At 43.4% G+C, this 23573-nt stretch overlaps 1 protein-coding gene across 3 annotated transcripts in view; it reads left to right on the top strand.

Annotated features, from left to right (window-relative positions):
- Positions 1 to 23573, top strand: part of FRMD4A (FERM domain containing 4A) — a 323302-nt gene that overhangs the window by 189411 nt on the left and 110318 nt on the right. For all 3 annotated transcript variants that reach the window (XM_055543859.1, XM_055543862.1, XM_055543861.1), the window contains exons 6-8: positions 6564 to 6620; positions 7527 to 7549; positions 22072 to 22155. In XM_055543859.1, coding sequence (XP_055399834.1) covers positions 6564 to 6620; positions 7527 to 7549; positions 22072 to 22155 — 164 coding nt within the window. The remainder of the gene's footprint in view (positions 1 to 6563; positions 6621 to 7526; positions 7550 to 22071; positions 22156 to 23573) is intronic.

The raw sequence follows: 23573 nt of genomic DNA, 5'->3' as shown, positions 1-23573 counted from the left end.
ATCTCTCTTCTGGGATGTGGCTTCCTCCATCAACTGGAGAGGCCCATCAGTTCGTCCAGCCAGGGGACAGTGGACTTGTCATGCTAGAGGGAGCAATGGGGTGGACATGGACTCTAATCCCAGCACTTTCCCCACCTTCAGGATGGAAGCCTGCCTGCTCGGAATTCTCCACTGGCAGAGTGAGATTGCTGTCAAAAATTAGTTGCCACAATCATTTTCAAAAGATTTGCAAAACAACAATTTCTAGGTCATAAAATGTCAAGTGTTTTTTTTCGATTTTTAAGAAGAAGGATTCCCTTAGATGATAGGAGGTCTTAAAGTTATAAGGAAATAAAGAACTCTGCTTCCAGCTTCCAGTCATCTCCAGTGGCATACCTTCCAAGAGACAAGAAGAGAGGCTCACTTGCTGAAGGACCTTACACGGCTATTCAGTCCCTCAGAGGAGTTATCTGATCCTCAGATGACTTAAGTTGGGTGAAGTAAGGGACTGGTCAAGATGACTAGCTGCCTTGTTTGAATCTCACATTTAAACTGAAGGGGATGACCATTCACTCTTTAAATAAATCCATCCATCACATTTGAATGCTTGATCTCAAAATGTATCTTGTCAAATATTATAACCAAAGAGGCGGGACCCCTGGTCACCATCTGAGGATGCACAGAAATATGTCTTGTTGGGTTGGAGAAAAAGTTGGCACTAGCATTTTTCTAAGTAAATTTTGATAATCAGCTTCTTTTGACGTATCACTGAACCAGGTGCATGCTGCTGCTGCTAAGTCACTTCAATCGTGTCCAACTCTGTGCCACCCCATAGACGGCAGCCTGCCAGGCTCCCCCGTCCCTGGGATTCTCCAGGCAAGAACACTGGAGTGGGTTGCCATTTCCTTCTCCAGTGCATGAAAGTGAAAAGTGAGAGTGAAGTCGCTCAGTCGTGTCTGACTCCTCGAGACCCCATGGACTGCAGCCTACCAGGCTCCTCCGTCCATGGGATTTTCCAAGCAAGAGTACTGGAGTGGGGTGCCATTGCCTTCTCCAGTGCATGAAAGTGAAAAGTGAGAGTGAAGCCGCTCGGTCGTGCCCGACTCTTCGCGACCCCGTGGACTGCAGCCCACCAGGCAGGTGCATAGTCAATGTGAAAAACAAAAACAAAACAACTTAAAATCCCTCCTTTGTGCGGGGGTCTTGTCCAGCCCCCTGGGCTGAGATGTCCCCATTAAACTGAGAACATCACATATGATTAAAGTTTGAACAGTCATCCCTGGTCCATATTTGCTACTTGGATCTAAGTACCATCTTCTTGCTGAAATTGAAATAAGCAGTCTTTAGCCAACATCTTCCAGGAGGTTTGCTAATGAACAGATGATATCTCTTCTGAAGATGAGAAAAACAAAAGCCCAGAATCAAGTCCCACAGGACAAAGGAACCAATGTAAACATTCATCTCAGACTCACAGAATCCCAGTCCTTATCTCTTAGATGGATGCATGCCGGCTTGGTGTGTGTGCTCACGTGACAGAGAGAGAAAGGGAAAGAAGACAGAGAGGGCCTTCCGTCTTCAGCTGTCTAGAAACAAACGCACACAGACCCATCATCTGGGCTGTGCCTGCGACCTCCACAGGAGAGATTTCTCAAGATCACGAAATGCAGTGTATGCCGCGGACACTGGGAGAAATCCCCGGGCCACCAAGTGCGAGTGCCCCAGACAAGCGTGAAGTGACTCGACTGATGGAAACCTGGCAAAGGGCTCAGAAAGAGGAAGTGTGCAAGACCACATCAGTCTCATCCTGCACCGCAGCCCCTCACTGCCTGGGGGTGCCTCCTGTAGACCCTGCAGGTTGTGCAATGAGACGGGGCAGGCAGCGGGCACAGCGAGGCTGATGTGGGTGTGAGGACCCACTGGGATGGTAGACACGGTGACCAATACATGGACATGTGCAGACACACACTTCCGCAATGCTTCCCACCTCTTTTTTTTTTAAGTCTTATTAAAGATTCCAATAAATTCTAAAACATAAATGCAAAAAAAAAAAAAAAACCCACGAACAGAACTGTAAACAGAACAGAGATTCTGTGGAGTTCAGATGATCTGTAAAGACCAGGGAACAAAAAAAATAATAATACAGACTTGATCTTTGTGGTGTGTCTTAGAGTGTCCAAATCGCCTGTACAGTTCCGCCTCACCAGACTTAGTACAGTACTTGAAAAAGAAACGGTTCTCCTGGGAGTTCCTTGGAGGTCCAGTGGTTAGGACTCCCTTGCTCCCAGTGCAGGGGCCATAGGTTTGATCCCTGGTCAGGGCACTGAGTTTCCACAAGTCATGGCCAAGAAAGGGAGAAATGAAGAAAGAAAGAAAAGAAAGTGTTCTCCTCATTCTACTGATGAGAAAACTGAAACTCAACGAGGTCCAGTGATGCATTTATTCAAAGTCCCAAAGTAGAAAGTGTCTTAAAAAGGATGGCAGGAAACCATCTTCTTCAGGCGTATTGTGGGTGCAAAGAAAGATGGTTATTACAATGGGTGAAGATTTACTAGGAAATCCACTGGACAGCCCTGCAGGTTGTTTTGCTTGAACTTTGCAAAGGTCATCCTCATGGAAATCTCCTTGACCTACCATGTGGTTGCTCATCATCTTTTCTGTTATAATTCTCTCATGAATCTTCCATGAAAGCCGGAATTTCTCTCATTCCTGACCATGGAGGAATGTTTTTTGTTAAGATTCTCAGTTGAGTCTGAAGACCACCACTAAGGTCCCCGGAGCAAGGCAATCGTGACGAGTTCCTCCGGCTTTCAGGACTTTTGGAGAAGGTCCATAACACCTGCCACTTGGGGGGGTCTCATGGGGCTCTTTCTTTGGAACACTTGGAGACCCTCAAAGTAGAAATCTTTCTGAGAATATTGTTAACTCTGAGACTGCTGATAAATGACCTCAAGCCTCTTCCTTTAGCAACTTAATCACCTGGGATAAAACCTTGTGGAGTGGGAGAAAGTGGCACCATCTTCCCAGCCCTGTCTGAACTTACACACACCCTTGCAGAGTCACATTTTGTCTTTCCATACCATGAATCAAAAGATCAGAGAAAGCAGCATGCCTTATTCAGTAGGAAGTGAAACAGCGCTTCCCTGGTGGCTCAGGGGTAAAGAATCCCCTGCCAATACAGCAGACACAGGATTCAATCCCTGGGTTGGAAAAATTCTCTGGAGAAGGAAATGGCTACCCACTCCAGTGTTCTTGGCTGGGAAATTCCATGGACAGAGGAGCCTGGTGGGCTACGCCCATGGGATAGTAGAGTTGGACACAATCAGAAACAATTTAGCAACTAAAAATCAACACAGTAAAACAGATGTCCAAAGGACATGTGAACTCCGCGACATCACTTTCCCTCCTATCAGCATCTCCCTCTTACCAGTGAATCTCAAAAGAAAATGACTCCATGCCCTCCAGACCACCTTGGATTCCCAAGGAAGACTAGCTCAGCAGACAGCCCTGCTCTGCAGATCCCTCCACCCCAATGGCTTTCGGAGCCCTGGGGACACAGAGGAATGTCACACGTTCAGCCCGTGGGTGGTGCCAGATGGGAAAGCACCCGCACCCCTTCCTTGAAGGGCCTTCTGCTCCCTATCCTTCTCTGATTCATCCTCCGTCAAAGGAAAACCCAGCGCTCCAGGAAAGCACAAGGTTTTTGCATGCACTCTTCGTGGTCTTCTTCAGTTAATCTGCTCTGCTTGAGCAGAAACACTTGAAAGAAGCCGCCTGTGTTCAAGAGAAGCCAGATAAGGAAAAGGTGGAAAGTGGAGTCGTCTCTCGAATGTTGTATGGACACCTGGAAACATCTATCCACTCCTCCCCATGGCGACTCAGCTCTTGGGGTCCGAGGCACAGTGGGAAATGTGTGGTGTGGGCAGGAAGCCTAGAGCTCTGCTCCATCTCAGGGGAATTTTAAAGGTAAAAGGCACCTGGGAGGGCCAGGGATGCAAAGGGGAAGGTTTCATCCTTTGTGAACCTTGTGTTGTAAACAGACCTCAGGGAATTGGGCAGAGACTGCAAAGCAGGAAAGAATTTTCTTCCCAGTTGGAGGATCTCTTCCCCTGGCCCCCATTCCCCATTCCTAGATTGGGTCTTATAAACACCATTTAGATCTCTGAACTGACTCCTCTGAGGACAGACAGTGCTGGTTTTAAGATTTATTTTTTTAAATTTTTGGCTGTGTTGGGTCTTCGTTGCTGCGCCCAGGCTTTCTCTAGTTGCAGCAGTCGTGGGCTACTTTTTGTTGCGGTGCGCAGACTTCTTATTGTGGTGTCTTCTCTTGTTGTGGAGCATGGGCTCTAGCGTGCGTGGGCTTCTGTATTTGTGGCGCACGGGCTTAGCTGCTCCGTAACATGTGGAATCTTCCCGGACCAGGGATGGAACCAATGTCCCCTGCATTGATAGGCGGATTCTTAACTACTAGATTATCAGGGAAGCCTAATGCTGTGATTCTTGAACTCAGTATTAAATAGAAACAGTGAGAAGGAATACTGCAGCTCTCTTTCCCATCAGATTTTACAAAAGTGGGGGATGTCTGGGCCACCTTACTTTTCAATCCTTTTTACCCTTACTGATCACGTTCTGACTCTCAGTGTTTTTAATATCTTCACTGGGAGATGGTCGAGGACAGAGAAGGTGGAAACTCACCCCATTTAGAGTTGCTGCTGCTGCTGCCGCTAAGTCACTTCAGTTGTGTCTGGCTCTGTGCGACCCCACAGATGCCAGCCCACCAGGCTCCCCCGTCCCTGGGATTCTCCAGGCCAGAACACTGGAGTGGGTTTAGAGATGCTAGTTTTCATTTACCCTGAGGACACATGCAGTTGGGAAGAAAGAATTTCATATAAATCAGGTGAGTGTTTAAATGGGCATCTTAGGTAGCTTGACTCTGAAAAATGGTACATTACGATTAATGTTGCCCCATGACTAGGGGATGGCAGTTCCCCCCAGAACTGCAGAATGGACTGTGCAAAACCAAATCAATTAGAAAATGACCACCGTCCACCCTCCCCACGTTTGTCCCCTCCCCAAAGGTATGGATGTTTTCCTTTAGCAGATGAGCCGAGTAATGAACCAAAAACCATGTGCACACGTTCCAGGGCTGTTCCTGATGGTTGGTTTTGAGTTGGTCTCTCCTGGGATGTTAACTATTAGCCACTGTTGACCATCACCTGCAAGTTCAGTGTAAATGTTTGACAGAGCACACATACCAATACACCGACAAGCACACCGGTGACTTCGGGAAGTCGATTGGTGGGAATGGAAAAGCATGTAGTGCGAGTAGAAATGACCCATTGTGGAAACCCTGGACAGTGTTTCTGTTAAATCATTTGTCCACTGTTAAATGATTTACATTCAGATGGGACCTGGTAATCCCAAGACTGCAATTCCAGGCATTCCTCCACACTCCAGCACTGACAGTCTGTATCAATTACAGTGGCCGTAAAGCTCCTTTAGCTGGTTAAGCATAAAGAATTATTGTCCCCGATCCATCCACGTCTCTCTTAGCTCGCACTCCAAGGTGGTTTGGTAGCAAACATTATTATCTCCATCTTTGAAATTCCTAAACCTGAAGGAGCCTGCAGGATATCCTTCCCTCTAAAGACATAGGTGTGCTTCAGTGCATTGTTTTGAAATACAGGGGCAAGTCCTGGACCACACAAAAATCATTAGAAAATCCATGAATCAGAATTTGGTTTATAATTCAAAGAAAAGTAACTTGTTTCGGTTGTGCTGGGTCTTCACTGCTGCGGGCAGGCTTGCTCTAGTTGTAGCAAGCAGGGCTGCTCTCTAGCTGCGATGGCTTCCCTTACTGCAGAGCACCAGCTCTAGGGTGCAGGCCTCAGCAGTTGTGGCACACGGGCTTAGTTGCTCTGCAGCATGTGACATCTTCCCAGACCAGGTATTGAACCTGTGTCCCCTGCATTGGCAGACGGATTCTTAACCACTAGACCACCATCAGGGAAGTCTGAGAGAAACGTTTTTAAACTTTCTGCAGTGAGTGAAGAGCCCGTATTTGCTCTGACATCATGGTAGTCAACAGCTACCTTGAAGTATTTGAGTACATGAAGAAATGTGTCTCATACAACTGGGAAACTGTATTTTTAACTTTATGTAACTTTACTTTAAAGAGTCATAATTCCATCATAACCTTTTCTCTAGCAAAGTCTTACCACTGGTTCTGAAGTAGAGTTTACAAAGAAAAATGCATGTGGTGATCAAGTAACCTTAATCCATCAATTAATCAGACTGACCGATTTGTAAAAAGCTGGAGACTGATCCATTCCTTAATTTCTTATGAAGACCTAAAGATGAAGCCCCGGAAGTGACTGTGTAGACACAAGGCCATTGGAGCTCTTATAAGATCTGTAGGGAATGATGTCAGGGAGCGTTTGGGTCCAAGTAATTCAGAAAAGATGTGCTATGGGTGTTTGAGATTCTGGGTAACATCTCAGATAAGAAAGACCTCTCCTCTTTCAGGGGAGATCATAAAGAAATCGTTGTTAAAGTACCAAGCTTATCTTACTTGGTTTTCCTTTCAGGAGCTGATTGATGTTGATAGTGAAGTCGTGTTTGAATTGGCCTCGTATATTTTACAGGTAAGTTGTTTCCCTCCATCTTTGTATTCCAGGGCCATACACAGAAGAAATAGGAACAAGACACCTCATGTATGGCAGTTGCTATAGCCACTAGCTCTTTGACTCCTTATTTTTTAGCCACAAGCAGGAAAGAGCTATTAGGGAAACTACACCATAGCAATAAACGGTGTCTCCTCTATTCTCTGTTCTTGTCCAAAATTTTAAGACAGTATCTCTCTGCAAGGGAAAATTGTGTGTATAACCTGAGATTGGGAAACTGAGATCATCTGGTGACCCCCTTTTCTTCAGGTCACTGGAGAAAGCCAAGTAAAAAAAGCTAGAATTTAATTGCCAGGAGAAGCACTGTCATGAAAGACGAGGAAAATACCTTTAAGCTTGTGCGGAAAAAGAGGGATCACTGAATATTAGCCACAAGGGCAAGATCAGAAACACTGGCAGAATGAACTGAAATGATGTCATTAACTTTTTCCTTCAGCAAAGATTTATTGAGCAACTACTGTGCTCCAGGCATTATGCTAGATTCATTACAGACTCCATGGTCCCTACCCCCAGAAGCTCACAATACAAGACAAAACAGCAAGTACCACAAGACATAGACACATGGTGCTACCCAGACACGTCCAGGTTCGGAATCTTTACAGTGGAAAAAGTTAGATCAGGGCTTAGAAGTGGAAACTTTCCTTTTCATTAAGAATTGCTTTCTTTGTATAGAATTTTCTAAAGTTTGTCTCCTATTCAGGTGGTAAATGCATGCATCCTTCCTTAATTATATTCTGGTAGCTGATAGGATGAAATAGCAGTCAGTGGGAATGATTCAGCAGAGGAGTTCATTATTCTACAGTGCATTTTAAAATCTGTAACACAAATCAGAATGAGTCACTGATGTTGAATTTTCTTCTTCTATAGGAGGCAAAGGGAGATTTTTCTAGGTGAGTTTACCTAAGTTTTTTGGCTTAAAAATGTATTGTATTGCATCTGTATGAAGAGAAACTATGCTGTTATTCTTCATAGGAGGACAGTTTATTAATATTATATATTAATGATGAAATCCAGTTCCCAACTTGTCAGTGGAAAAATTACATCAAGCAGAGAAGATGTAGTAATAGCAGGAGAATATTCTGTACCAAACGAAAGTTACTAGGGATTTCCCTAGTGGTCCAATGGTCAAGACTACCAAGGGTGTGGGTTTGATCCCTAGTCGGGGAACTAAGATCCAGCATGCTACATGGTATGACCAAAAACTGAAAGAAAAAAAAAATGAAAGTTACTAAAGGGCTGCCATTAGGCTTTTCTCCCCCCTCTTTTAGTTCCAACCCTGAAGAGACAAATGCTAGCCTCTAAAAGATATCTTTCATGAAAGTGTTAAACATAAATACCCTACTTCTACTTTCCTTCCTTTTCTGGATATTACATTAGGGAGAGAACAAAAACAGACAACCATGGGGAAAACTGTGCCCAGCTTTAATAACTCTATAGACCCGCAAACTTCATTCTCAATCTTTCATTTCATTAAGCATGGCCCATTGACTAGCAGGGCTGTATGGCCAGTCTCTCCTGATCTTTAATGGAGTCCGATAGGGGGTGGTCGTCAACCTCCACCAACAGAGCTGTCTGCTTGAAAACAGATACCATTCCTGGGATTCTGTTTTACTAGACACTCCTGAGGGAAGTCTCCAGAACAGCCCATTCTTTAGAATTGAGGCCTAGAGACATGTATTAATCTCATGTATAAGAAAATAGTGTCGGGGCATAGGATTCTGGCCCATTGAAAGGAACAAAAGTGGTATGAAAAACATGGATCCCTACTTCTTCTCCAATAAAGAATTTGGATGTTTTCTCATGCTTTGGGAAATCTGATCTGTAAATGTAACCTAACCTACTTCACTTGGTATCTACCTCTACTTATCCAGCTTTGTCAAGTTCATGCTGACTAGGTTTTCAGGTCTTAGCTGCCTTCTCTCTATTCCCCGTGCATTTCTAAGGCTTTCTAACAAAGGCAGAGGCATATGTTCTCATTCAGATATCTCAGCAAAAGCAAAAAAATTCTTTTACAATGTAAAACAAGGGTCAGTAAGCATTTTCTGTAAAGGGCCAGACAGTACACATGTGGGTTTTGCAGGCCACCCAGTCTCTGTTACAATTAATCACTTTTCCCTTTCTAAGTGCAGAGCAGCCAGAAACAATAGGTAATCAGATGAGTATGTCGGTATTCCACGGTATTCCAATAAAACTTTATTTATAAACTCAGAAATTTGAATGTCATATACATTTTCATGTACCACAAAGTAATCTTCTTTTGACTTTTTTCCCAACCTTTTAAGAAATTTTTCTTAAGATTTTTTCCCCCCAACCATTCTTAGTTCACAGGCCACATAAAAACAAGCAGGGGGCTGGATCTGGCCAGTGGGTTGCAGTGGGCTGACCCCTGTTCCTAAAATATAGTCCCTTCAGCTCAATTTGATTATTTGTAGAAGGAGACCTCCAGGCCCCTTTTATTTAGGTTTCCCAAGTTCTTGCTATGAAACAGAGGTAGTCCATTTTTTTTGGATGAAGGTTTATTTATAGCCTTAGCAGGAGACCTTGGACATTGTAGGTGGTCCATAACCATTGACCAAATGGGTTGAGGGAAACATTTTCAGGATTTAGAAACTATACTTTGTTCTATTTTCATTTGTTAGTTTTTTATGTCCTTCATTGCATTTGAGGCTCTTGATAAGTGCAGGTTCATATCTATTGAAAAAGGGCTCAGGAGTCCCACGAAAAATGGTTTAATAACCACAGATCTAATGACCTCCATCGTCTGGTCTGCTTACTCTGAAGGTACTTTTACCCCTCTTTTCTTTCACCGGCTCTGAACTCTGCTGTAAATATTATTCATTTTTGAGAGCCTGACAGGATGGAATGTGAGCCAGGAACAGCATCATCTGGCCCCACAGATCCTGAGAACGTGGGGCCACAAGGGGCGACCAGCAGCGAGGGGGGCAGGCATGGCCTCCGTAACTCATGGCCCCCTCATGAGCTTGTGGAATGCCAGCTTGTTGGCTGCAGAGAAACAAAGGACCCTGGTTTGACTTCATTTGTCAAAATGTTCATCGAAGTTTGTAGCAGCAGCTGTCTGGGGTGAGAAATAGCTGTCACGGGAGGGGAGAGGTCAGACACCTTATCTAAAAGGTCACTTTATCTCCCAGCATAAAACTCACATCATGGAAGATAGGATTCCCTGATAAACACTGTTCTCCATAGGGGTCCACAGTTAGTATGTTTGAGTGGCCTGGAGTTTGGAACCAGAGAAGAAATTCAAAATTCCTTGTTGATATCTTCCGTCCACATCTGGGAAAATCCCCATAACACTGAAGTGGACCCCATTTGATATCAGATGTTTCAGATGTCCCCTTCTCAGAATTTAGTATTGGAGAATGGTTTTTTGCTATTAATAATGAATGCCAGCTTCTACATTCTTAATTGTGTTTAACTGAATAGCTTTGACTTATGTGCATGCTCAGTTACTCAGTTGTGTCTGACTCTTTGTGATTCCTTGGACTGTAGCCTGCCAGGCTCCTCTGTACATGGGATATTACAGGGAAGAATACTGGAGTGGGTTGCCATTTTCTCCTCCATGGGATCATCCTGACCCAGGGATCGAAACCGTGTTTCTCGCATCTCCTGCATTGGCAGGTGGATTCTTTACCACTGAGCCACCTGGGAAGCCTTTGATTTATATACAGATCCTGTAAATAAAATGCATTTTCTTGAGCAACATTTGTAACATAAGATGTCAGCTTAGAACACACGGAGCACTTTGGAAGCCTTTTATATAATACGTGGTCCAGGGCTTCATTCTGAGACCTTCTGGAATCTAGAGGATCCAATAACCTTTTAAAAGAATGGCTGCACACAAATGGCAGAGGAACTCTTCATAGCCCGTGCGTGCGTGTGTGCAAGTTACTTCAGGCATGTCCTACTCTTTGCGACCCCATGGACTGCAGTCTGCCAGGCTCCTCTATTCATGGAATTCTACAGGCAAGCATACTAGAATGGGTTTCCATGCCGTCCTCCAGCGGTTCTTCCCAACCCAGGGATCAAGCCTGTGTCTCCTGCATTGCAGGCGGATTCTTGACCCACTGAGCCTCTTGGGAAGCCCCTTCATAGCCTGAAGATCCTGAATCTCTGCCATTCTTTTTAAAAGGTTACTTTGCCCAGGATGCTGTTATCCTATACATTTACATTTCAGGGAATAGCTACAGATTACTTTTATGTAGAATGAGTATTAAAACTCTACATATTATGGGAATTCTCTGGCAGTCCAGTGGTTAGGACTTGGAGCTTTCACTACTGTGGCCCAGATTCAATCCCTAGTTGAGGAACTAAGATGCTATAAGCTGCTCAGTGCAGGAAAAGAAAAAAAAAAAAAATCCACATCTATGGGAGCAAGTTCCTTGATTCACAGGAAGAAAAGTGTTCTTTTAACAAAAGGGAGAAGTCGAAAGTGCTGATATTACTTTACTAGAATAAGAACTATGTAGGGTCACCCCAGAGCCATAACTACTCTTTCTCGTGAAACTCACAGCTGTTCTGTTTCTTCTTTTGGACTCTTTTTGCTCAGCAGACCCTTGAAGGCTGATTCTTATGTAACCCCCTTTTCTTTCCAGTTAATTGAATTGTTCACTTCCTTGTCTTATTGAACTTAACAATGAAATCTTGGGTTCAGTGTTGTTGAAAGAAAGTGAGAGAGGTATAGATGGATAGTAAGTGTTTTTTACAACAGGAAGAAATATATGTCACTCATGTCTGTATTCTAGCATAGAGTGGGCAAATTCATAAGATATAGTGAAAGGTTGAGGAAATCATCTTATCTAAAAATAATATTTTCTCCTTTGTAGTATTTTCCTTAGCACAGCATATAGTTATCATATTTCATTTCCTGGTACATGCATATGTTAAAAACATTAATGTCCATCAGCAATGAGGAAATCAGTGGAGTTGGCATTTCTGTTTAAAAACAATTGAATAGCCTAAGAACTGTCCATCATGGCAGCTACATAGGCAATATTAGGGTGAAAAGGCTCAACACAGTTTTAAAAACAAACAGTTCTCCTTTGATAATCTCTCCTGAGCATTAGTCATTAGCTAACACACATTTTCCAGGATTTATATGTACTTTATTCACTACAAACTCTGCAGTGGTTTAAATGCCAAGCCCTGACTTTTCTTGTTTAAAAAAATTTTTTTATTAAATTTATTTTAATTGGAGGCTAATTACCTTATAATATTGTATTGGTTTTGCCATACATCAGCATGAATCCGCCACGGGTGTACACGTGTTCCCCATCCTGAACCCCCCTCCCTCCCCATACCATCCCTCTGGGTCATCCCAGTGCACCAGCCCCAAGCATCCTGTATCCTGCATCGAACTTGGACTGGCAATTTGTTTCATATATGTTATTATACATGTTTCAATGCCATTCTCCCAAATGATCCCAGCCTCTCCCTCTCCCACAGAGTCCAAAAGACTGTTCTATACATCTGTGTCTCTTTTGCTGTCTCGCATACAGGGTTATCGTTACCATCTTTCTAAATTCCATATATATGCGTTAGTATACTGTATTGGTGTTTTTCTTTCTGGCTTACTTCACTCTTTTTTTTAAACATTGGGTTTCTGTAGAAAAATAATATTCTCACCTTTTAAAAGGTCAAAAAAAAAAAAAAGCTAATGCAGGGAACACCTAATTTAATCAACTGAACAGGACTTTCAAATTGTATAGTTACATTCTAATTTAATAGAAGATTTCTTAGTACACTGTATTAAGCAAGTTACTACTTACAGAACTTGATTTTTTTTTTTTTTGCTTTTGTCCCTAGAGAGATCTTAACTGAAAACCCTAGTGTCTAATCTTTAAACTCTGTTTTGAGAATAGCCTCACTTTTTACCTTCTGTCAGCCCTTCTGAAAGTGGGCCACCAAAAAAAGGAAAAAAGATCATTTTAAACATTTTACCAAATCAGTGAATTGATTAAAAATACTTTATGCTGCCAGGACATCCCTGGTGGTCCAGTGTGGCTAAGACTCCGTGCTCCCAATGCAGGGAGCCCAAGTTCAATCCCTGGTCAGGGAACTAGATCCCATATACCACAACTAAGACCCAGGGCAGCCAAATAAATAAATAAAAATATTTTGGGGCTTCTGGTGACTCAGTGGTAAAGAATCTACCTGCCAATGCAGGAGACAAGGATTCAATCCCTGATGTGGGAAGATCCCACATGCCTTGGAGCAACTAAGCCGTGCACTACAATTTTTGAGCTTGTGCTCTAGAGCCCAGGAACTGCAACCATTGAGTCCACGTGCCACAGCTACTGAGCCCGCACGCCATAGAAGCTGTGCTTCACAACCGGAGAAGCCGCTGCAACGAGAGGAGCCTGCGTACCGCAACAAGAGAGTAACCCCCGCTTTCCACAACTAGAGAAAAGCCCATGGAGCAATGGAGACATAGCACAGCCAAAAAATAAAGTTTTTTTTAATAAAATTATTTTTAAAATAAATATATAATTTTTTAAAAAAATAAAGAAGTCAAGGCACAGTTATAGAAGGTTAAAATAAATAAATTCCCAAATCACACTACCTTTGATATAAAGAATCATCCACAAATTAATAGGGACTAGTAAGGAAATGGCAACCCACTCCAGTGTTCTTGCCTGGAGAATCCCATGGACAGAGAAGCCTGGTAGGCTGCAGTCCATGGGGTCGCACAGAGTCGGACACGACTAAGGCGACTTAGCGGCAGCAGCAGCAGCAGTAAAAAATAAAATCGGTTCTGTAGAATTTTTTGTGAATAGGATTTACAAAGACCAGATCAGGACAGCTCGGTTACTTGGGGCCACCTGATCAGACCTGGAAATATCTTTGCTACAGATAACCGGATGTATTAATGAAAAGTGAGAGTGAAAGTCACTCAGTCGTGTCTGACTCTTTGTGACCCCATGGACTGTAGAGTCCATGGAATTCTCTAGGCCAAAATCCTGGAGTGGGTAGCTTTTCCATTCTCCAGGGGATCGTCCCAACCCAGGGATCTAACTCAGGTCTCCCGCATTGCAGGCGGATTCTTTACCAACTGAGCTCTCAGGAAAGCCATGCTAATCACTGAAAGACTTATGAGGACCCGTAAGCATCAGCATTTGAAAAAGGCTTGTGCTGAGGAAATCCCATGTAAAGATCTGTGAGTCACACTTTGCTTACCTGTTAGGCAAAGCTCATCATGTGCTTGCTTTAAAGATGATGGCAAGCTGCCCTCCATCTGCAGCTTCTCAGGTCCAAATAAACACAGCACCCAGAGTCAAAGGAGTTTCTATGACACCTGTACCGGGTTATGGGCTGGTCCTAGTGAGACAATATCTGCCTCTCAGAGTTCCAGGGTCAGTAAGAGTCTTACTGTAACCTTGATTTATCAACCTGCAGATTTCTAATTCTCCTTAATAACGATAATACTACTTTTAGATACAGAGCAGCACGTTACTCCCTCAACAGAAATGAATAGTGGTCCTTCATTAACAAAAGAAATTGATTTTTAGCTCCATTTTAGATGAGCAATTGGAGTATTTATTTGTCCCGAAAAATTCCTTTCAGCTTCCACAGACTTGCCTGGTCTTAGGTCTCCAGAAGAACAGTTAGAAGCAAAAAAAAAAAAAAGTGAAGACCTTTTAATATTTTATCTTCTGTAAACCATGGGACCATGTGTTCACTAAGAGATAAAATGAAATTTCTTTGGGGAAAAAATATACCCTCTTGATTTTTTTTGTTCTTTATGTGATATCTGTTCTGCATTTTTTAAGAGCGTTTGTGAATTAATGCAATGAAATAATACTTACTGGTATCTGAAAATTCCAGGCGTGTAGATTTTGTGGGTTTATTTTTTTGTCTTTTTGTCAGACTAGGTGATGCCTTTTAGGCAGTCATAGGTTAAAGGAGGGCTTCCCAGGTGGCTCAGTGGTAAAAAGCCCGCCTGCCAATGCAGGAAACTCCGGAGACCCAGGGTTTCATCCCTGGGTTGGGAAGATCCCCTGGAGAAGGGCATGACAACCCACTCTAGTATTATTGCCTGGAGAATCCCATGGACAGAGGAGCCTGGTGGGCTACTGTCCATAGGGTCGCATAGAGTCGGACACGACTGAGGCCACTCAGCACACACACACATGCAGGTTAAACGGAGAATTTTAAAAGATCAACAGGAAAAGAAGACAAAGGGCTGACTTTCTTCTAAAAGACTTTTTTGGTAACATAAACATTTATATAGATTACTATCTTTTAAAAGATGGCAGCATTATTTTCTTGCCCTGCTAAAAGAGCACTGAAAGCTGATTAATCGCAGGCGGCAGTCTATAAATCACAATTCTGAGCCTCCAGCATCATTACTTTGCACTTACATAAGTGGTTTTACTACTGCAAGTCAGAGCTCAGTTTTATAGCAGTCTTAGAGCATTTGATCATTTGGGGTATATTTTCCTACAGAGTTTTAATTGGCCTCTTGAAAGAAAGCAGCTGGTATGATCATATAGTAAGAGAAATAGATTTACTGAGACTTTTAGATAATTAGTAAAAAAAAAAAAAAAAGACTCGGACAGCTGTGTTTGGAAGAGTCAACATTTGGAATACAACTTACATAACCTATTAGTATCTTTAATACACAAACTTGCAAATTTCCCTATTGGAAAATTCCTAGGAAAAAAGTCATCTGTTAAGCTTGAGACACATGGAAGCCCCAAGAAGAGTTTTTGTAAGAAGAATTTAAATGTATATAAATCTCATATATTATTTTATCAAGAAAGGAGAAAGGAGTGTGTGATATTTTCCCGTGACTTATAAAGGACTTGAGAGAGAAACAGCTGGAATCTCTCACACCAGCAGGACCTTTTGAAAGGAATGGAATCTGCAATTTTGAAACAAAATGTTCAAATGGAAAAGTTATTACAGAAAGCTTTGTTTTGTGCACAACAGTCCATTTCACTGAGCTTTTCAAGTGTGTAATTCACAGTTTCCAAACATAGAAAAGTATTCAGATAGGGTATTTTGCAGGATGATATTCTTCAAATCCTATGGGAATCGTTTAAGTAAAAAGTGAAAGAAGAACTTGTGTATTATGACAGCTTGTCTCATTTGCTAAGCATTTCTTTAATATCAATGTTATATTTTGAGTTAACCTTGATAACAGCAAAAAGGTTCACAACTATGACATTATGTCAGTTGTTCAGAATTAAGATTCTGTCTCAGAAGCATAATGTTGTAGAAAATTAATCAGTTGCTTTTTCTTGTGCCCTTAAAATTCTTGCCTCCCCTTGTAGGCTTACAAAAAATTTTTAACTTGCTTTGCATTTTACAAGTTTTCAGCTATGTTAGAAACTCAAAAAAATTGTTCCTGTCATCCTAGAAAACCAAACTCACTAATCGAGAAATAAATCATTATTTAGATAAATTAGCCTTTAACATCAAAAATAAAGGCACATACATACTGGCTTTGCCCCTCCATCCAGGTGGCAAATTAGTGTGGCATATTTATCCATGATGCATGCCTGGAATCCATAGTCCCATGCTGGAAAAATCTCGGAGGGATTCCATGTGCTTCCCAGGTGTCTCCAAGTGTCACGACAAGAGAAACGTCATAAGCTTTGCCCCCAGCCACCGGCTCTGTGAGCCTCCTTCCACCCCTGACAGAGACAGTATGAGATAGGGAAGAGATAATCATCTTCTTTGCTGTCACCTGAACTTCAGCTTGGTTCACAGGAAAAAAGAAAGGAAGGAGAGAAATTGTTTCATGGTTAATTACAATCAGCAGAGATCATCTACAAGTCTCCTTATTCATTTGTCTCAGAGTTTTCTAGATGTATTGTACCATTGGACAAAGCAATACAGACCCACAGGGCATCTCTGAAGCTTTTCCCAGTGTTTCTGAATTGAGAGCTTTGTGGGTTTTAGATGGTAATGCAGGCTATCCTGTAACACCCAGGACAATATCTGGGACAGCCCCTGGACCCCCGTCTGTTCACACTTCTGCATCAGAATGTGGACATTCTACACCAAGTGGAAGAGAGAGAAAGGTCATACATTGGGTTTGCCACCCAGTTGGCTAGCAGGCTTTTTTCTATATTGTTATTTGACTCATTGGGTCTTCATGCGGTGCTCGGCCTTCGGTAGTTGCAGCGTGTGGGCTCGGTAGTTGCGGTGCCTGTGCTGAGATGTGGCATGTGGGATTGAACCCAGGCTCCCTTGCATTGGGTCTTAGCCCCCGGACCACCAGAGAGGTCCCTAGAAGGCTTTATTTCTTAGAGGTTTTCAGATTTTGGAATTGTGGCTAATGAGGACCCATAATATTCTTTTTTACTTATGAAACCCCTCTCCCTGGAGAACTTGACCTTCATGATACACTTAGGAAATGTGGAGGAGTTGGTAGAACATTCCCTTCCTGTTACCACTCCTGAGTTTCCCATTCATCCTTTCTGCAACACTCGTGTAGCCTTCTGGCTTTAGTGCTGCAGCGTTTTAGTACCGGGGGACCTCAAAACCGCTGGTTTCAGGAGGAATTCTTCCATGTGAAGCCAGTTCTATCTGCCCAAGTTTTGTCCTGTAAATTATGAACATCTTACGTGACCCAGAAGGAATCTTCTGAAAAAGCATTCCCTCACTTTTAAAGGACAATAAGGACTTCCCTGGTGGCTTAGACGGTAAAGTGTCTGCCTACAGTGCAGGAGGCCTGGGTTCAATCCCTGGGTCAGGAGGATCTCCTGGAGAAGGAAATGGCAGCCCACTCCAGTATTCTTGCCTGGAGAATCCCAGGGACGGAGGAGCCTGGTGGGCTGCAGTCCATGGGGTGGCAGAGTCAGATACGACTGAGCGACTTCATTTTCACAAGCATCTTGTGGATTTTGCTGACACGCCTATCAAGTTTAATTCTTGCTTTCTTCACTTTATGGTGTCTTGGTTAAATGTATTGTAGCTGTTTTTTTGTGGTAAATCCCCTAGTTGATGTATTGCTAGAAAGCTTAGTTTTCCAGAGTAGGTCCTTCAAACTTCCCGTGTTTTATGACCAGGGTAGACAGTAAAAGCAAGGTCCATCATCTTAAGGAGAAAAAAAGAGCCTTAAATCAAAGACCAACAGAGCATTGAGAGATCACTTTTTTGTTGGCAACATTAATCACTATCTAAAAGTTTTGAATAAAATAAAATATTAAAAATAAGAAGACTTCAGTTTTACTCTCAGTTTAGCAAGTGACTTTCAAAGAGACCTTTTTTTCTTTTTCTGTTAATAAAAGTGGAACCTAACATTTGTTTGGAACAAGGAACTGTTTTAGAGTGTTTTATAAGTTGGCATTTATCAGGTACCCTGAACGCTGGGGGAAATGTCCAAGTGGAAGATCTTGAGAGAGAAAGCTGGGCACTTCTAGCACATTCTTTTGGTTTCAGCTTCCCAAGTCCCTGGAGATAGAGTGACCAGCTGTCCCGTTAAGGCAGCTTTGTGATTTGCAGTCCGAGTTTGGCCAGATTGCCTGACGGGCGGTCCCCCTCTAAGTTATCACAGATGTTTACAGACAGCAAAAAAACAAACAGGACATTTCTACATAGCTGTCCTTTGGGAAGGTTTAAGAGCCCTGGATCCCTTCCAGAATGTAATGGATTTGGACGGGTTTCACGCCTTTGTGATTTCTTGTTGTATTCGTCTGTGTCACCTTGCCCTGGGGGAGCACTCGAAAAGCCACTACTGCTCCAGCCAGGATGTAAGACCTGGGACTCTCATCAGGGATGCTTGTTTGCCAACAAATGAGTGTTTAGTGGGTAAGACAATCCCTTCCTCCTTTAGTTCCGTCCTTCCCCAAATATGCTTTAGATGAGTCTGAGTAAACCCAAATCCCTGCTTCAGCTTAACTGCCTTTCTTACAGTTGCATCCAATAAAATTCAACCCATAGAGTGCCTCCCTAGGCACTGATGAGTCAGTGAATCAAATCTCTGTTCTTGGGGAGCTTATAGTTAATAAACAGAGATCAGACCCAAAAATTCATTATTGTGGGCTCTTGGGTGTTTGGGGACCTGAGTATTTCTTTAAGCTATGTCTTAATAGCACGTGAGTAAAGATCCCAAGCTCTGCTTGGGAATTGAATTTTCCTAAACATAAGGAGGCGACCTGTTTGAAAATCTCCAGTGACTGACAAATGTCTCCTACCCAAACTTGGACTCTGCCAGCCTGGCACGGAAGATCTTCAAAATCTTATGCCTAGTCTGCCCTTTATTTGGCCAGGCTGCCCGTTATACACCACCTACCCTGGTTGATCTCTTCAGTTCATAGTGCCTGACCTCCATACTGCTGGATTCTGAGAAGAAAAATGAGATTCCTATCCTTTTCTTCATGCAGGTCCTGCCCCAAAGCCTGCTTTTACACTAGAGCCCGCAGAGACCTTCCTTTCCTCCACACGTTTTAGTTTGTTGTTTGAATCAACATAATCCAGTACTGCCCATGTCGCCGGCTGTCTTCTAATTTGTACCTCTTGCTCCATGGCCTGAATTATGAGCATCTTTTGATTGAGGACTATGTCTTATCCTTTTTATTTTAATCTTTCCTACACTACTTCCTAATAGCAGGGGCTCCATAAATACATTCAACTTATTGATTATTAATCAATACATTCTTGCCACTTGAGTGATAACAGTTCAAGGACTTGGATTTATTGATTTCAGCAGTTACAAATTGAGTTATTCTTTCCAGTTGGTTGTTCCAAGCCAAGATTCACAAACTTCACTGTCACTGTTTCTTGTGGGGCTTCCCTTGTGGCTCAGCTGGTAAAGAATCCACCTGCAATGCGGGAGACCTGGGTTCGATCCCCCTGGAGAAGGGACAGGCTTCTGTTTCTTAGTCCACTTGAAAAATGCCCTTCCGGGGAGTAGCAGTAAGGTTACATCCATGTGTTTCTTTGTCACCATGTATGTGCACTCAAAGTCTGGAAGTGGTTTTGCCCAGTGACACTTGGCATCCAAAAGGCATGGCTGGAGGCAGTGTTTCTGGCTGGTTGGGGACCCACAGAAAGTCACGTGACTGCAGCATTCCTTCTTCCCTTTGTATTTATCTACTGAGCACCTGTCTCGTTGCTTTTTAGATGCTACTGTCCAATGTCCGGGCCATCAGTCTTTGCCTTGCTTTTCATGAGCAGCATGGAAGCTGCTACTATAGCCAAGCTTAGACCTGTGTGTGAAGGCAGGCTCCACGGGTGGCCTCTGCTCCCCAGCAGGGCCCTCGAGATGCTCTGGTGGACCAGTACAGAGAGACCCCGGTACACACCAAAACCATCCCAAAGGGATACTGCCGATGGCTCTAGAGGTAGACAGTGGGGGCCAACACCCAGATGTCTTGTCCCAGTGGGGACACAGGTCTGCTGAGTGCATATGGGGGAGTCAAGCCTCTGAAAACTCCTGGTTAAACTTGACAAGTTTAAAGTATCTTCCAAACCTGAGAACGTGTGAGTCTGCAGGGAAAGTCTGGTCCAGGGACCAGAGGCATAAGACGTCCTTCTAGTGCCTAATAGTCAGCTTCACACCTTCTGAGTTGTTTCTGGACCTTGTCAAAAGCAAATGACTTGTATACAAAATAGAAACAGACCCACAGACACAGAAAACAAATTCATGGTTACCAAAGAGGAAAGGGCTTGGGGGATAAATTAGAAGCTTGGGATTAACATACACATGCTGCTATATACAAAACGGTTAACCACCAAGGACCTATTGTATAGCATAGAAAACTTTGCTCATTATTTTGCAATATCAGTCAGTTCAGTTCAGTAGCTCAGTCGTGTCCGACTCTTTGCGACCCCATGAATCGCAGCACGCCAGGCCTCCCTGTCCATCACCAACTCCCAGAGTTCATTCAGACTCACATCCATCGAGTCAGTGATGCCATCCAGCCATCTCATCCTCTGTTGTCCCCTTCTCCTCCTGCCCCCAATCCCTCCCAGCATCAGTCTTTTCCAATGAGTCAACTCTTCGCATGAGGTGGCCAAAGTACTGGACTTTCAGCTTTAGCATCATTCCTTCCAAAGAAAGCCCAGGGCTGATCTCCTTCAGAATGGACTGGTTGGATCTCCTTGCAGTCCAAGGGACTCGCAAGAGTCTTCTCCAATACCACAGTTCAAAAGCATCAATTCTTTGGCACTCAGCCTTCTTCACAGTCCAACTCTCACATCCATACATGACCACAAGAAAAACCATAGCCTTGACTAGACGGACCTTTGTTGGCAAAGTAATGTCTCTGCTTTTGGATATGCTGTCTAGGTTGGTCATAACTTTCCTTCCAAGGAGTAAGCGTCTTTTAATTTCATGGCTGCAGTCACCATCTGTAGTGATTTTGGAGCCCCCAAAAATAAAGTCTGACACTGTTTCCACTGTTTCCCCATCTATTTGCCATGAAGTAATGGGACCAGATGCCATGATCTTCGTTTTCTGAATGTTGAGCTTTAAGCCAACTTTTTCACTCTCCACTTTCACTTTCATCAAGAGGTTCTTTAGTTCCTCTTCACTTTGTGCCATAAGGGTGGTGTCATCTGCATATCTGGGGTTATTGATATTTCTCCCGGCAATCTTGATTCCAGCTTGTGTTTCAAAACTGAATCACTTTGCTGTACACCTGAAACTAACACAACATTGTAAACCAGCTATACTCCAATAGGAAAAATTTTTTAAGTCGAATTTTTTGAGAATTTGAAAGTATATTGTAATTATCATATTTCAGAACATAAGTAAGTGTAAATTTCTTTTTTACTTAGGAAGAAAGAGGTTAATACACTAGACCAAGGATTTCTGAATGTAGATAACTTAATATAGTGAAATCATGCCTTATTAACAGGCTAATAGCATTTTATAAAGAACACCACATTTTATATAATAATGAATTTTTAAATTATCTTGGTTTTAAAGAGCAAATGTTATTGATTTGTCATATTTTGGACAACAGTTTCTAGTATGTGGTTAATCCAGGCAAAGAAAACTGGCCTATTAGTGAGGGAAACAGTTTAAGGTGAAAACAGTCAAAAACAGCTGCATTCTCAGAGCCCACGACTGGGCCCCCAGGAGCTCCCTAAGGTCCCCCCTTTGAGGACATTGGTGGCTCTTCTCCCACATTCCTGCTGCCCAGGGACATTCATCTGTGCCCGGTTGGCATGCAGGCTTGAAAAGAACCCTCAGGCATCCCAGAGGGCTCTACCCTGCCCTGCTGCATGCACCACAAGCATAGGCCAGCGGGCTCTGCATGCTGTGCGTCCCCTTGTGTAACTGAGTCAGGACAAAGAAAGCTCCCCTTTTCACTAAAGGGGCGCAGATGTGGGGCGTGAGGACCAGATGGCGGGGGTCGGGTTTCCCGGCGTGGTGAGGTGGTCTTCTCCCGGGCCAAGTGTGTTTCTGCCACGCCCCCTGTCTGCCCCTGTCTTGCAGCAATGAAGTGGTGAGGACTGACCTGAAGAAGCTGCCAGCGCTTCCCACACAGGCCCTGAAGGAGCACCCCTCCCTGGCTTACTGGTAAGCCCCTTTTCTCTGCACGCCCCAGTCATCCCCCCAAGGATGGAGCCCCTTCGAGGGAGGCAGGGGACTCCGGGTGACTGTCCACCCTCCCCACCACCACGGGTCAACCTGGTCCCCAATCAGAAAGCGACTCCAAACTGTATCAAGTGGCCTGAGCCTTCATGAAACCATTTTTTGCATTTATTTAAATGACACGGAAATTGAGAGCTGTTTTTCCTATTTTCTTTCTTTTCTTCTTTTTTTTTTAATAAAAGGGAAAACTTCTAAAGTTTCACTTTGGATGCCTTGCCTCCTTGGAGATCCCTTCATGGACTGCTAGAATTTCGCTTTGGGATCCTTGTCATTTGATGACAGGATGTGTGGGATTTTGAGATGTGGGAGGATGAGAGGGCTTTCCTCTTTGCAGAAGAGGGAGGTTGATTCTTTTCTTTTCCCACAATGTTTCATATCTCCCGATGTAGCTGCCGTGTAACATTACACCATAGTTCATCTGTTAGGCCCTACACTACTGATTCTCAATGAATCAGGCGTTTGAACTCTTCCCAGATTGTGGTTCAGGTCACAGTGGAGTGGGGTTTGCATGGCTGGGTAGTGTGTTGAAATACTGTAGGGCCAGCGAGCCCCAACCACTATCCTTTGAAAGGAAAACGCCACTTCCCTAATCATTCTTATGACTCTGTAACCAAAAGCACTTTTTGTTAAGCTTTTGTAAGGGCTTTTATTTTAAAATAATAAGATATAAATCACAGAACAAGTCAATTTTGTTGCATTATAACATATGACTTTGCAGCATTTCTCTAATGCACTTTATGAAGTTTACAGTTTAATAACATTTCATCTTGTCTAGAAAGTGAAGTCGCTCAGTCATGTCCAACTCTTTGCAACCCCATGGACTGTAGCCCACCAGGCTCCTCCATCCATCAGATTCTCCAGGCAAGAACACTGGAGTGGGGTGCCATTTCCTTCTCCAGGGGATCTTCCCAACCCAGGGATCGAACCCAGTCTCCCACATTGTAGGCAGACACTTTACTATCTGAGCCACCAGACACCTTTCCAATTGTCAGACTAGTTGTTCAGTCATCCGGATGGCTTCAAGGGACTCCTTTGGCTGGGATGGGGTGCATGTTACTGTGGAGGGCATTAGCAGAATGAAACTCCAGGACATAAATCATGTCTTGCCAAGAGACCAAGTGACCGGGCAGCTGGACAGGAAATAAAAGGGCTGAACCCTGAGACTGGGAGCTTCCACCTGTGTGCCAACACTCTCGGTTTCATTTCTCTGAACTGTTTTGTTGCCAGTCTGTTTTTGGTAGCATAGGTGTGATAAACAGTGCTCAGAGCCTTATAATTTGCCTTCAAAGAACAAGATTGGTTTAACACACAAAGACTTTGCATGTGTCTGTTTCCAGACTTCC

Source organism: Bubalus kerabau, chromosome 13, assembly GCF_029407905.1.
Source record: "Bubalus kerabau isolate K-KA32 ecotype Philippines breed swamp buffalo chromosome 13, PCC_UOA_SB_1v2, whole genome shotgun sequence".
NCBI classification, from domain to species: Eukaryota; Metazoa; Chordata; class Mammalia; order Artiodactyla; family Bovidae; genus Bubalus; species Bubalus kerabau.
Note: the sequence above shows the minus strand (reverse complement) of the source record. Positions and strands in the feature narration are given on the sequence as shown.